General features: G+C 45.9%; 1 protein-coding gene across 1 annotated transcript in view; it reads left to right on the forward strand.

Moving 5' to 3' along the window:
* Positions 1 to 12,702, forward strand: part of LOC144607033 (nuclear receptor ROR-beta-like) — a 71,909-nt gene that overhangs the window by 42,957 nt on the left and 16,250 nt on the right. The window contains exons 2-4 of the mRNA XM_078423591.1: positions 4,035 to 4,120; positions 10,650 to 10,791; positions 12,448 to 12,702. The exon at positions 12,448 to 12,702 is cut by the window's right edge and continues 150 nt beyond it. Of these exons, the coding sequence (XP_078279717.1) occupies positions 4,035 to 4,120; positions 10,650 to 10,791; positions 12,448 to 12,702 (483 nt within the window). The remainder of the gene's footprint in view (positions 1 to 4,034; positions 4,121 to 10,649; positions 10,792 to 12,447) is intronic.

Genomic DNA, 12,702 nt, shown 5'->3' on the forward strand with positions numbered 1-12,702 from the left:
TGAAGTCTTGAGAGCCTGAAAAAGTGTCCCGACCCAAAACATCACCCATCCTTGTTCTCCAGTCCGCGGTGCTTTAGTGACAAGGGAGGGGTGTAATTAGTGGGTCAGAGGTGTATTGTTGTATCGTTGTTATGTGACCTCAGTGGGTCCGATATTCAACAAGGCTCTATAACCATGGGTGCAGGAGATTTGGTGGTGGACCTGTACTTTTGGTTCAGACTCCATTGGTTGTTAGATGCACTTATTCCCAGCCTCAACTACCTCCTCTGGCAACTTGTTCCATACCCTTGTGTGGAAAAGCTGCCCCTCGGATTCCTATTAAATCTTTTCCCCTTCATCTTAAACCTATGTCCTCTGGGCCTCGATTCACTTACACTGGCCAAGAGACTGTGCATCTAACAAGCGACTCTGTGCATCTAGTATAATTGTATAATTAAGATCCTATGTGTAATGTTCCTCTGAACCCTTGTGTGCGAAGGTGTGCGAAGCTGCCTGTCCGTGGGCGTGGGGGGAAGAGAGTGGAAGTTTTGTTGCCTTCCATCACAGTGAGGGGGTGTTTGGAGTCACTGTGATGGATGTTTGTGTTGGGGTCGTGTGTTCTGTGTTCTTTTCTTTTTTGTTGTGTTCTGTGACTGCTGGAAATGTAATTTTCGTTCGGTACCTCGGTACCGAATGACAATAAAGTTCTGTATATGTGAATCTTCACATGATCACATAATTATTTCACATTTACCACTGTAGACTCAGTTAAGCAGTTAAGTCATAGAATTTCTTCAGGAAGGTCTTAAGACTTGATTGACTTTCCACACAGGTTCCAGACTTGTCGAGTGAGTCCAATGTGGTCTCTTTCAACTTTGAGAATTTTAATATCTATGGCACGGTGGCGCAGTGGTAGAGTTGCTGCCTTACAGCGCCAGAGACTCGGGTTCAATCATGACTACGGGTGCTATCTGTATGGAGTTTGTATGTTCTCCCCGTGACCTGAAGAAGTGTCTTGACCTGAAACGTCACCCATTCCTTCCCTCCTGAGATGCTGCCTGACCCGCTGAGTTACTCCAGCATTTTTTGTCCACCTCCCCGTGACCACGTGGGTTTTCACCGGATGCTCCGGTTTCTTTCCGCACTCCAAAGACGTACAGGTTTGTAGGTTAATTGGCTTCTGTAAACTGTCCCTGTTCCTACTATGTAGGATAGTGCTAGCGTAGGGGTGATTGCAGGTCAGCATGGACTCGATGGGCCTATTTCCACACTGTATCTCCAAAGTATTTAATATGTGCTGTTAAATTCTATTGACTACTGTTTTCATTTCACTGCTGACCTTATCGAAGTTTGTTATTAGCATCCATGCCAAAAAGCGTCTTGTTTACTATGAGAATATGTATTTTGTGTTTGTGATCATATGGTCGGTTCCAAAGTCACTGACGTATTTCAGAAGATGGGCTGAGAACTGCATTGAATGGAGTGTACATGCGATATAAAAAGAGGGATGTCAGGATTAAACCAAGCCTGGGCATATGACCTGGTGTCATGCATTGCTTCAGTAATTCACAAGGGATATTTGTGTTCTCAGAACAAAACTTCCTCAGTTAAAAACTATACTTACTGTTGAAAACTTGAATGTTTTCTCTCAAGCGACTACAGTAGAAATATTTTTTGTCCAAATCTGATGTTTGAATGTAAGTAATCATGTTTGATATCTTTGAGGCTTACAGTCTTCGGAAATTTTGAAAGAATTATCTTTTCATGTTTCGTCTCATTAAAGAGAGCATTATATACTTCAACCTACTTTGCGCACATGATCTTTGAACGTACTCCGACCTTCACAGAAGGCCGCATTAGTAACGCAAAACCGTGCAGATGGGGCATCTTGGTTGGGTCAAAGGGTGTGTTTCCATGCTGTATGACTGAGCTATTTAGCTTGGTAATTAGTTTAGTGATACAGCGTGGAAACATTCCCTTTGGCCCACCGGGTCCGCACCGACCAGTGATCCCTGCACATTAACACTATCCGACACAGGCTAGGGACAGTTTATATTTACACCAAGCCAATTAACCTACAAACATGTACGTCTTTGGAGTGTGGGAGGAAACCAAAGATCTTGGTGAAAACCCACGCAGGACACGGGGAGAACATACAAACTCCATAGTCATGATTGAACCCTGGTCTCTGGCGCTGTAAGGCAGCAACTCTATCACCGCGCCGCCCATTTCAGGAACATTTTCTGAACGGCGAGCAGGTGTTGGTTCCTCCTCCTTTCCAGGTGTTGCCCTGATCCAGAGAGGCAGCATCAGCATTGCCTTGAGTTCTATTTGTCAGCTGACCATTACGTAAATCTTTTCATACCATGTGCACAAGTACAAGAACGGGTGCAATGACTTTTTTTTGCCTATACCGCAGCATACGTATATATGACAGTAAACTTGATATGACTTGAATCCCCTGAGATGTATCAAAGTCCCCACACAATTCCCGACCGGAATAGATCGGGTAGATGCACATAGTCTCTTTCCCGGACTCGAGAACCAGAGGACATAGGTTTAAGGTGAAGGGGGAAAGATTAAATAGGAATGTGAGGGGCAGCTTTTTGACACAAAAGGTGGTGGGTGTATGGAGCAAGCTGCCAGTGGAGGTAGTTGAGGCTGGGTCTATTGTAACGTTTAAGAAACATTTAGACAGGTACATGGATAGGACAGGTTTGGAGGGATACAGGCCAAACACATGCAGGTGGGACATGTTAGTCGGCATGGACAAGTTGGGCTGAAGGGCCTGTTTCCAAGCTGTATGACTGAACTCCCTCTTATTTAGGCTTGTTTTTGTTTTAGAATTTAGAGATCCAGCGCAGAAACAAGCCCACCGAGACCACGCCGACCACAATCGCTCGTACACTAGTTCTATTCTACACACCGGGGACAATTTACAGAAGCCAATTAACCTACAAACCTGCAGGTCTTTGGAGTGTGGGAGGAAACCAGAGCACCCAGGAAAAACCCATGTGGTCACAGGGAGAACATACAAACTCAATGCGGACAGCACCCATAGTCCGATGGAACCCAGGTCTCTGGCACTGTGAGGCAGCAACTCTGTCGCTGTGCCACTGAGCTGCCCTGGGCTGTCCCAGACGATGGAAGAGTTAGTTCCTCCTGCTCAAGATTTTCACCCCACTGGAAACTCACGGCTGACATTTTCAGATGTCATTCGTTATATCTGAGAATGTTTTTGGAGTGCTAGTTCGATGGAAATTGTCAAACGCAAGAGAATCTCAGGATGGTTTGTTCATAGATTGCAGTGTTCCTGTCCAGAATTCCTTGGATGGTAAAGGTGTATCAGCAGTTCTGCAGCGTTGCATTAATTCTGCAAGTACCCTTGCGTGCTGCATGTGAGCAGGGTGACAAGGGAAGAGTGCAGATAATGCATTTTCCCCCCCCATTTTCAGTTGTGGGGTAGTGGTCTTCATAACTCAGGGCACACTGTGGAACATGTTGCAAATGAATTATGGCTCTGAATTGTCAATTTAATAAATGTTTTACTTTGTATTGAACAGAGGGAATACCAAGATAATATTGGCCGATGGTTTGGTCTAATTCTACCGGGGGGGGGTGAAACCTCTTCTTTTTCACAAATGTTTGCTTTTTTTTCTTGGCTTAGATCAAAGATACTAGAGGAGCAAGATAGACCACTCGACCCTAAAAACTGTAGTATGTCATGACGCCGTTTTAATAGGCTGAAACATTTAAAAAGAAAAATAACAAAAATCTGTGAATTGATAGATGAGATATATTCTGCATTTTAATGGTATCATCACACATACTGCTCCCCCAAAACACTGATTACACTGCGAGAGGCATAGCGAACGAACGGCTGGTTTTACCTACTAAAATGGCGGACATTATGCTCCTTTGCGTACTTCACTTCAGTGTAGGCGATTTCAACGGAGTGGTCCATCTTGTTCCTCTAGTATCTTTGGCTTAGATCACCTTTTGACGGGACTGTGAAATCATTGTTTAACCTCTTTTTTTCCCTCTCCACATTGCAGCCCAAATCGAAGTAATACCTTGCAAAATCTGTGGAGATAAATCTTCAGGGATCCACTATGGAGTCATCACTTGTGAAGGATGTAAAGTAAGTGAGACCGCCAAAATTACTTCATTCCTTTTTCTATCTGGTACTATCTGTAGTGTGTTCAGTATTTGGCGCCATTAATCTGGAAAGGGAGTGCAGAGAATATTTACGGGGATGTTGCCAGGACTTGAAGGACTGAGGTAGAGAGAGATAGAGGTTGGGCAGGCTAGGACTTTATTCCTTGGGTGCGGGAGGCTGAGGGGTGATCTTATAGAGGCGTACAAGATTATCAGGGGAATAGATAGGGTAGACGCACAGTCTTTTACTCGGGTGTAGGAAAATAACTGCAGATGCTGGTACAAACCGAAGGTATCACAAAATGCTGGAGTAACTCAGCGGGTCAGGCACCATCTCAGGAGAGAAGGAATGGGTGACGTTTCTGGGTCTCGACCTGAAACGTCACCTATTCCTTCTCTCCTGAGATGGTGCCTGACCCGCTGAGTTACTCCAGCATTTTGTGACACCTTTTCCTCGGGGATAGGGGAATCAAGAACAAGACGGCATAGGTTCATTGTGAAAAAGAAAAGATTTAACAGGAACCCGAAGGGCAGCTTTTTCACTTAGATGATGGTGGGTATTTGGAACTGGCTGCCTGAGGACGTTGTGAGGCAGATACTATAACAACATTTTAATAGATACTTGGATAGGTACATGGATAGGAAAGGATGAGAGGGATATATGGTGGCAAATGGGACAAGGGGCATTTTGGTCAACATGGACAGATTGGGCTGAAGGGCCTGTTTCCTGCTGTATGACGTATGATTCAATCTTATCATCACCCCTCTTCTATTTTACTGTGAACGTGGAGCCATCCTATTTAAACTCTTAAAATAGGATCATAAAAGATAGTCATTGAACCTCCACTAACTTTACAAAGCAGATTTAATTGGGGTAATGCCCTTATCCTTTTCCATAATTGCATTCTCAAATGGTCAACCATTCCCCACTTACAAATCTACTATAGTTTTGATTGTATACAAATACAATTCAACCTTTCCTTGTGGTAATCTTCAATTTATATTCTCAAGTTACAGAATGACTAGAAGGTTATTTCCGATTTGTACCTTAACACTGCTCAAAATTAAAAGACAGTCATTATTAGATTTTTTTTCTTGATATTCCCTGTTCTAATCTAAAGGTCCCCAATTCATTTTCCCTTCGCTAATGCCTCTCATTCCTAATTTTACTGTAGCGAATTCCTTTTAGACTCGAGATTTTGATATCCTTCCTAAAATAGGTTGCTCAACGAGCATAGCTTTGGAATGGTGACCTAGATAAAGGCTTGTATTTAGCATTTGTATTCAGCGCAAGAGCGGCACAATGGCCCAGCGGGTCGAGCTGCTGTCTCTCAGTGCCATAGACCCAATTTGATCCTGACTTTAAATGCTGTGTACAGAGTTTGCTCGTTCTCCCTGTGACTGCGTGGGTTTTCTCCGGGTGCTCCGGTTTCCTCCCACATTCCAAAGACGTGCGGGTTTCTAGGTTAATTGGCCTCTGTAAATTGCCCCTAGTGTGTAGGGAGTGGATGCGAAAGTGGAATAGAATGGAACTAGTGTGATCGGGCGATCAATGGTTAGTGTGGACTCGGTGGGCTGAAGGGCCCATTTCCGTGCTGTATCTCTAAAACTAAATACTATAATTAACTGGTTGTCAATATTAGTTCATCCACTGTCTATCCACTGTGAAGAGGAGGCGGCACAGTGGCCCAGCGTAGAGTTGCTTCCTTAGAGACCCTGGTTCGATCCTGATTACGGGTGCTGTCTGTACGGAGTTTGCACGTTCTTCCTGCGACATCGTGGGTTTTCTCCGGGAGCTCCGGTTTCCTCTCACACTCCAAAGACGTGCGGGTTTGTAGGTTAATTGGCGTCTGCAAATTGTCCCTGGTGTGTGGGATGGAACTAGTGTGCGGGGATCGTTGGTCGGCGCAGACTTGGTGGGCCAAAGGGCTTGTTTCCACACTACATCTGTAAATTAAACTCTCTGATTCCTGCATCTCTTGTGTTATGCGCTTTACTGACATGCTGGGCATGTTGTTACTGTGTGCTGCTTGCTAGGACATTGGAGGTCATTGTACACCCTGAGGGAGGCAGGAGATGGAGAGGCATGGTGGCCTTAGCTCCACTGGAGCAAAGAGAATCCCCTTTTCAGGTGGACCTTCACAGAGATGAAGATCAACCTGCAACTCTCTGGTGTCATTGAGACATTACTCACCATCTATCTTCATCTGAAATACAGAACCAAGCTTTGACAAGAAACTTCATTTTGCAGTCATAGAGTCATGCAGCAGGGAAACAGGCCCTTCAGCCCAACTTGCCCACTCCGACCAACGTGTCCCATCTACACTAGTTCCACCTGCCTACGTTTGATCCATGTCCCTCTAACCTGTCCTATCCGTGTACTTGTCTAAATATTTCTTAAACATTGCCATAGTCCCTGCCTCAACAACCTCCTCCAGCAGCTCGTTCCATACACCCACCACCCTTTGTGTGGGAAAAAGTTGTCCCCTCAGGTTCCTATTAAATCATAACACCCGTACCTTAAACCCATATCCTCTGTAAGATCACCCCTTATCCTCCTGCGCTCCGAGGAATGGAGTCGTAGCCTACTCTACTTCTCAGGACCTCGAATCTTGGCAACATCCTCGTAAATCTTTAAATCCTTTCCAGCTTGACAACATCATTCCTTTAACATGGTGCCCAAAACTGTACACGATACTCTAAATGCGGCCTCACCAACATCTTATACAACTACAACGTGACCTCCCAACTTCTATACTCAATAATCTGACTACTGAGAGCCAATGTGCCGAAAGCCTTTTTGACCTTCCTTTCTACCTGTGAAGCCACTTTCACCAAACTATGTGCCTGTACTAAAACCCTCTGCTCGGCAACACTCCCCAGAGCACTACCGTTCACTGTCTAGGCACTGCCCATGACAGGAGTGGTTCCAAAATGCAACGTTTCACATCACTCATAGAATATGCAATAGTACAGGATGCGTAGGAAAGAACTGCAGATGCTGGTTTAAATGGAAGATAGAAGCAAAATGCTGGAGTAACTCAGCCGGGACAGGCAGTGTCTGGATTTCTTCTCTCCAGCGATGCTGCCTGTCCTGCTGAGTTACCCCAGCATTTTGCGTCTATCATGGAGTAGTACAGCACAGGAACAGGCCCTCTGGCCCACAGTGCCTGTGTCGAACATGATTCCAAATTAAACTAATCTCTTGACGATTCCCCCCATTGACGAACTGTACACTGCAAGGGCCAGGAAGCGAGCGGGCAAGATCATCTCTGACCCCTCTCACCCTGGCCACAAACTCTTTGAAGCACTTCCCTCTGGAAGGCGACTCCGGACTGTCAAAGCAGCCACAGCCAGACATAAAAACAGCTTTTGTTCCACGAGCAGTAGCTCTACTCAACAGCCAAAAGTCTGTAGCTTCCTTTTGCTCTGGTATTTTATTTCATTCTTCACATGTTTAATTTATAATGATTTTGAATTGTTTACTGTATGTCGTGTTGTTACTTGTGAGCAAAGCACCAAGGCAAATTCCTTGTATGTATACATACTTGGCTAATAAAATGTATTCAATTCAATTCTGTCTGCATGTAATCTATATAAGTAGGAAAGAACTGCAGATGCTGGTTTAAATCGAAGATAGACACAAAATGCTGGAGTAACTCAGCAGAACAGGCAGCATCTTTGGAGAGAAGGAATGGGTGACCTTTTGGGTTGAGACCCTTCTTCAGACTGATTCGTCTGATCCTTTAACTGTAATCTATAAACCTCCATTCCCTGCATATTCATGCGCCCATCTTCAGATTGGAGTTGGGGAGGGGGGAGAAAGGTGGATGAGAGGTGGGGGCAGGACAAACCCAGGCAAGTGACCTTGCGTTTGGTTTTATTGCAGACTTTCAACATCTGCAGTTTTCTCATGATATTCAGTAGCAGAAACTACAGCCGCCAAAGCTGGCACATGTTCGGAGCATTGAGCAGGAATGTAGGCGGAGGTCTCGATAGAACTTGAAAGAAATTAGTTATTTTTAGCTGACATATTTCATGTATGTAATCAGAGCTACAAAATTCCTTAGTGGTTATGTAAAGCGCTCATTATTTCCAGCAGGTAAAAACAACACATGCCTTTTACAATTGTCACCGACTATGCCTGTGACCGATTTGTAGATATTCATCTTGAGCTCTGTGTAAAATTCAGTCTGTACCTTAATTGACCCTTTCTTGTGTTTCCCAATGACCCTAGTACTCACTAAGTTGTGGAGGAAGGAACTGCAGATGCTGGTTTACACTTTATTGCCCCTTCCCCTTCCCACACTGACCTTTCTGTCCAGCCCCCCCCCCCCCCCCCCCCCACTGTCAGAGTGAGGCACAATGCAAATTGGAGGAACAGCACCTCATATTTCGCTTGGGCAGCTCACAGCCCAGCGGAATGATTCTTGATTTCTCTAACTTCTAGTAACCCTTGCGTCCCCTCTCTCGCCGTCCCTCCCCCACCCTAGTAGTCGTACTAGTTTCCATGTCATCCCGCTTAGTTTCATGGTTAGTATCCACTTGTTATCATCTTCCCCACAGCCAACTATGGACCATTTAGAATGGAGATGAGGAAAAACTTTTTCAGTCAGAGAGTTGTAAATCTGTGGAATTCTCTGCCTCAGAAGACAGTGGAGGCCAATTCTCTGAATGCATTCAAGAGAGAACTAGATAGAGGTCTTAAGGATAGCGGAGTCAGGGGGTATGGGGAGAAGGCAGGAACGGGGTACTGATTGAGAATGATCAGCCATGATCACATTGAATGGTGGTGCTGGCTCGAAGGGCTGAATGGCCTACTCCTGCACCTATTGTCTATTGTCTATTAATTGTGGGCTCCACCTTTCCTTGATCATCGTTGCTTTTTGCATATCTTTAATTCGTTTGTTCTACTGTATGTACCTTTTCATATCTCTCGTTTCCCTCTCCCCTGACTCTCAGTCTGCAGAAGGGTCTCGACCCAAAACGTCACTTATTCCTTCTTTCCAAAGATGCTGCCTGATCCGCTGAGCTGCTGAATTACTCCAGCTTTTTGTCTATATTCACTAAGTTGTATTGGCTCCGAGTCTGGCAGCTTTTAATTTTCATGTCCTCTTCCTGAATTATAAATCTTTCCAGGAATTTGCAATCCCCTCTCTCTGTAACTACTGCAGGTGAAAGGTGAGGAGTCGCAATGAGGATGCCTGTGATCAACTTATTTGCCAACCAGTCTGTTGGAACACAATGTCATAAATACAATTATAAACACAGTCCTGGAGTAACTCAGCGGTCAGGCAGCATTCCTGGAGGGCATGGACAGGGGGCACAGTTCTGAGAAGGGAATGGACTGATGACGTTTAGGGTCGGGATCCTTCTTTTACAATAAAGAGGGTGGCACAAGGGTGGAGTTATCATATCATATCATATATATACAGCCGGAAACAGGCCCTTTCGGCCCACCAAGTCCGTGCCGCCAAGCGATCCCCGTACATTAACACTATCCTACACCCACTAGGGACAAATTTTTACATTTACCCAGCCAATTAACCTACATACCTGGTTGCTGCCATACGGCGCTGGAGACCAGAGTTTGATCCTAAGTGCAGTTGCGGTCTGTACGGTGGGAGGAAACCGGAGCACCCGGAGAAAACCCACACAGATCCCAGGGAGAATGTAGATAGTCTGTGCAGACAGCACCCGTAGTCAGGATGGATCCTTGGTCTCTGGTGCTGTAAGGCAGCAACTCTACTGCTGTGCCGCCCAAAACCACCTGGTAAATTAGAACACCACAGAACAACTGGTGAAGCCCCTCATGGAGCAGATTATCCAAGATCCATTCTGCTGAATGCTGGGTTATAGAGTTTAAACCTGTAGTCCCAAGCAGTGCTATTTCTCGAGAGCTACTGCCTTACAGCGCCAGAGACCCTGGTTCGGTCCTGACTACGGGTGCTGTCTGTTTGGAGTCTGTACGTTCTCACCATGAACTACTTGGGTTTTCTCCAAGATCTTCAGTTTCCTCCCACACTCAAGTGGTACAGGTTTGTTAATTGGCTTGGTATAAATGTAAAATGTAAAATTGTTTCTAGTGAAGGGTAGTATTAATGTGTGGGGACCGCTGGTCGGTGCGGACTCGGTGGGCTAAAGGCCTGTTTCTGTGCTGTATCTCTAGCCTAAACTAAACGTCTAGGTCTTAAGCTCAGAGCCTGCGGAAGTGCTGTGTGTGTGTAATCCCAAATTGTAGCGAGATGTGGGAAGGAACTGGTTTAAACCAAAGGTATCATAAAATGCTGGAGTAACTCAGCGGGCCAGGCAGCATTTCAGGAGAGAAGGAATGGGTGACGTTTCGGGTCAGAGGAAGTGTCCCGACCCAAAACCTCACCTTTAGAAACCTGGTTTCTCCAGAGATTCTGCCTGACCCGTCGAGTTACTCCCACCTTTTTGTGTCTATCTTTGGCACTGTAACTAACTGGCTCCTAAACATTTTTTTAAAATCTTTTTTTCACGTGAACCAGGGTTTTTTCCGAAGGAGCCAACAGAATAACGCTGCGTATTCCTGCCCGCGCTCGAGGAACTGCCTCATCGACCGAACGAACCGGAACAGGTGCCAGCACTGCCGCCTGCAGAAGTGTCTCACACTGGGGATGTCACGTGATGGTAAGGCAGCCGACAACTGGTTTAACCATCGGCATTTTGTTTGCTGCAAATCACATCATCATGCCAACAAAAAAATGTCATTAAATTTGTATTACATTTTTTCCATGCCTCCATTTATACAACGCGCTGCTTCGGGAAGGCCAGCAGCATCATCAAGGACCAGTCGCACCCCGACCACTCCCTCTTCTCCCCTCTCCCATTGGGCAAGAGGTGCAGAAGTGTGAAAACGCACACCTCCAGATTCAGGGCCAGTTGCTTCCCAGCTGTTTTATCAGTCAACTGAACCATCATACCACAACCAGAGAGCAATGCTGAACTACTAGCTACCTTATTGGTGACCAAAGATACCAGAGGAACAAGATGGACCACTCCATTGAAATCGCCTATACTGAAGTGTAGTACGCAAAGGAGCCATTTTAGTAGGCAAAACCCGCCGTCCATTATGCCTCTCGCAGTGTAATCAGTGTTGTGGGGGAACAGTATAGGTGTCGATACCATTAAAATGCAAAATATATCTCATTTATCAACTCACAGATTTTTGTTATTTTTCTTTTTAAATGTTTCTGCAAGTTTCTGCCTACTAAAATGGTGCCGTGACATACTACGGTTTTTAGGGTCGAGTGGTCTATCTTACTCCTCTAGTATCTTTGTTGGACCCTCAGACTATCCTTGATCGGACTGGCTTAACCTTGCACTAAATATCATTCCATTATCATGTATCATCTATGCACCGTAATGGCTCAATTGTAATCATATATTGTCTTTCTGCGGACTGGATAGCACGCTACAAAAGCTTTTCACTGTACCTCAGTCCACATGACAGTAAACTAAACTGAAACTTTTAATTTTGTGTGCCGAGGTACAGTGAAAGGCTTTTGTTGCGTGCTAACCTGTCAGTGGCAACATAGTGCATGATTACAATTGAGCCATCCACAGTGCACAGATAAATGATAAACAATAATATTGTAAATTAAGGTGAGGGGGGAAAGATTTTATAGGAGCATGAGGGGTAACATTTTCACGCAAAGGGTGGTGGGTGTATGGAACGAGCTGCCAGAGGAGGTAGTTGAGGCAGGGACGATCGCATTTAAGAAGCAATTAGACAGGTACATGGATAGGAGAAGGATATGGACCAAACATAGCAGGTGATATGTGGGAAATGTTGGTCGGTGTGGGCAGGTTGGGCCAAAGGGCCTGTTTCTACAGTGCATGACTCGTTTAGTTCGATCAAAGCCAGTTTAGTTCGATCAAAGATTGACCGAGGGTCTCCGATGAGTTCATGTGAGTCCCTCATTGCGTTAGTCGGGGAGTGTCCGTGGAAGTTGAGTTTAGAGAAACAGCGCGGAAACAGGCCCTTCGGCCCACTGAGCCGCACAGACCAACGCTCCCCACACACTAACACTATCCTACACACACCCGGGACAATTTGCATTTATACCAAGCCAATTAACCTACAAACCTGCGTGGGAGGAATTCGAAGATCTCGGAGAAGACACACACGGTCACAGGGAGAACGTACAAACTCCGTGCAGATAGCGCCCGTGGTCGGGATGGAACCCGAGTCCCTGGCGCTGTACGTCGGCAACTCTAGCGCTGCGCCACCATGCCACAGTGATGGAGCGGTCACTAATCACAGGCTTTCCCCCTTCTCCACAGCTGTGAAGTTTGGCCGGATGTCCAAGAAGCAGCGTGACAGTCTGTACGCGGAGGTACAGAAGCACCAGCAGCACCAGGAGCAGATGGCCATGAAGGACGACGCGGGGAGCGCGGCGCGGAGCTACCCCGACAGCGGCCTGGGTGACCTGGACGACATCAGCAGCACCTTCTCGGACGGGCTGCTCTTTGACTTTCCCCTCACGCCCGATGGCGAGAACAGCTTTTACAACTTTGACCCCTCAGCCTCGGCCGAGC

The sequence above is a fragment of the Rhinoraja longicauda genome, chromosome 28 (genome assembly GCF_053455715.1).
Source record: "Rhinoraja longicauda isolate Sanriku21f chromosome 28, sRhiLon1.1, whole genome shotgun sequence".
Classification (NCBI taxonomy): Eukaryota; Metazoa; Chordata; class Chondrichthyes; order Rajiformes; family Arhynchobatidae; genus Rhinoraja; species Rhinoraja longicauda.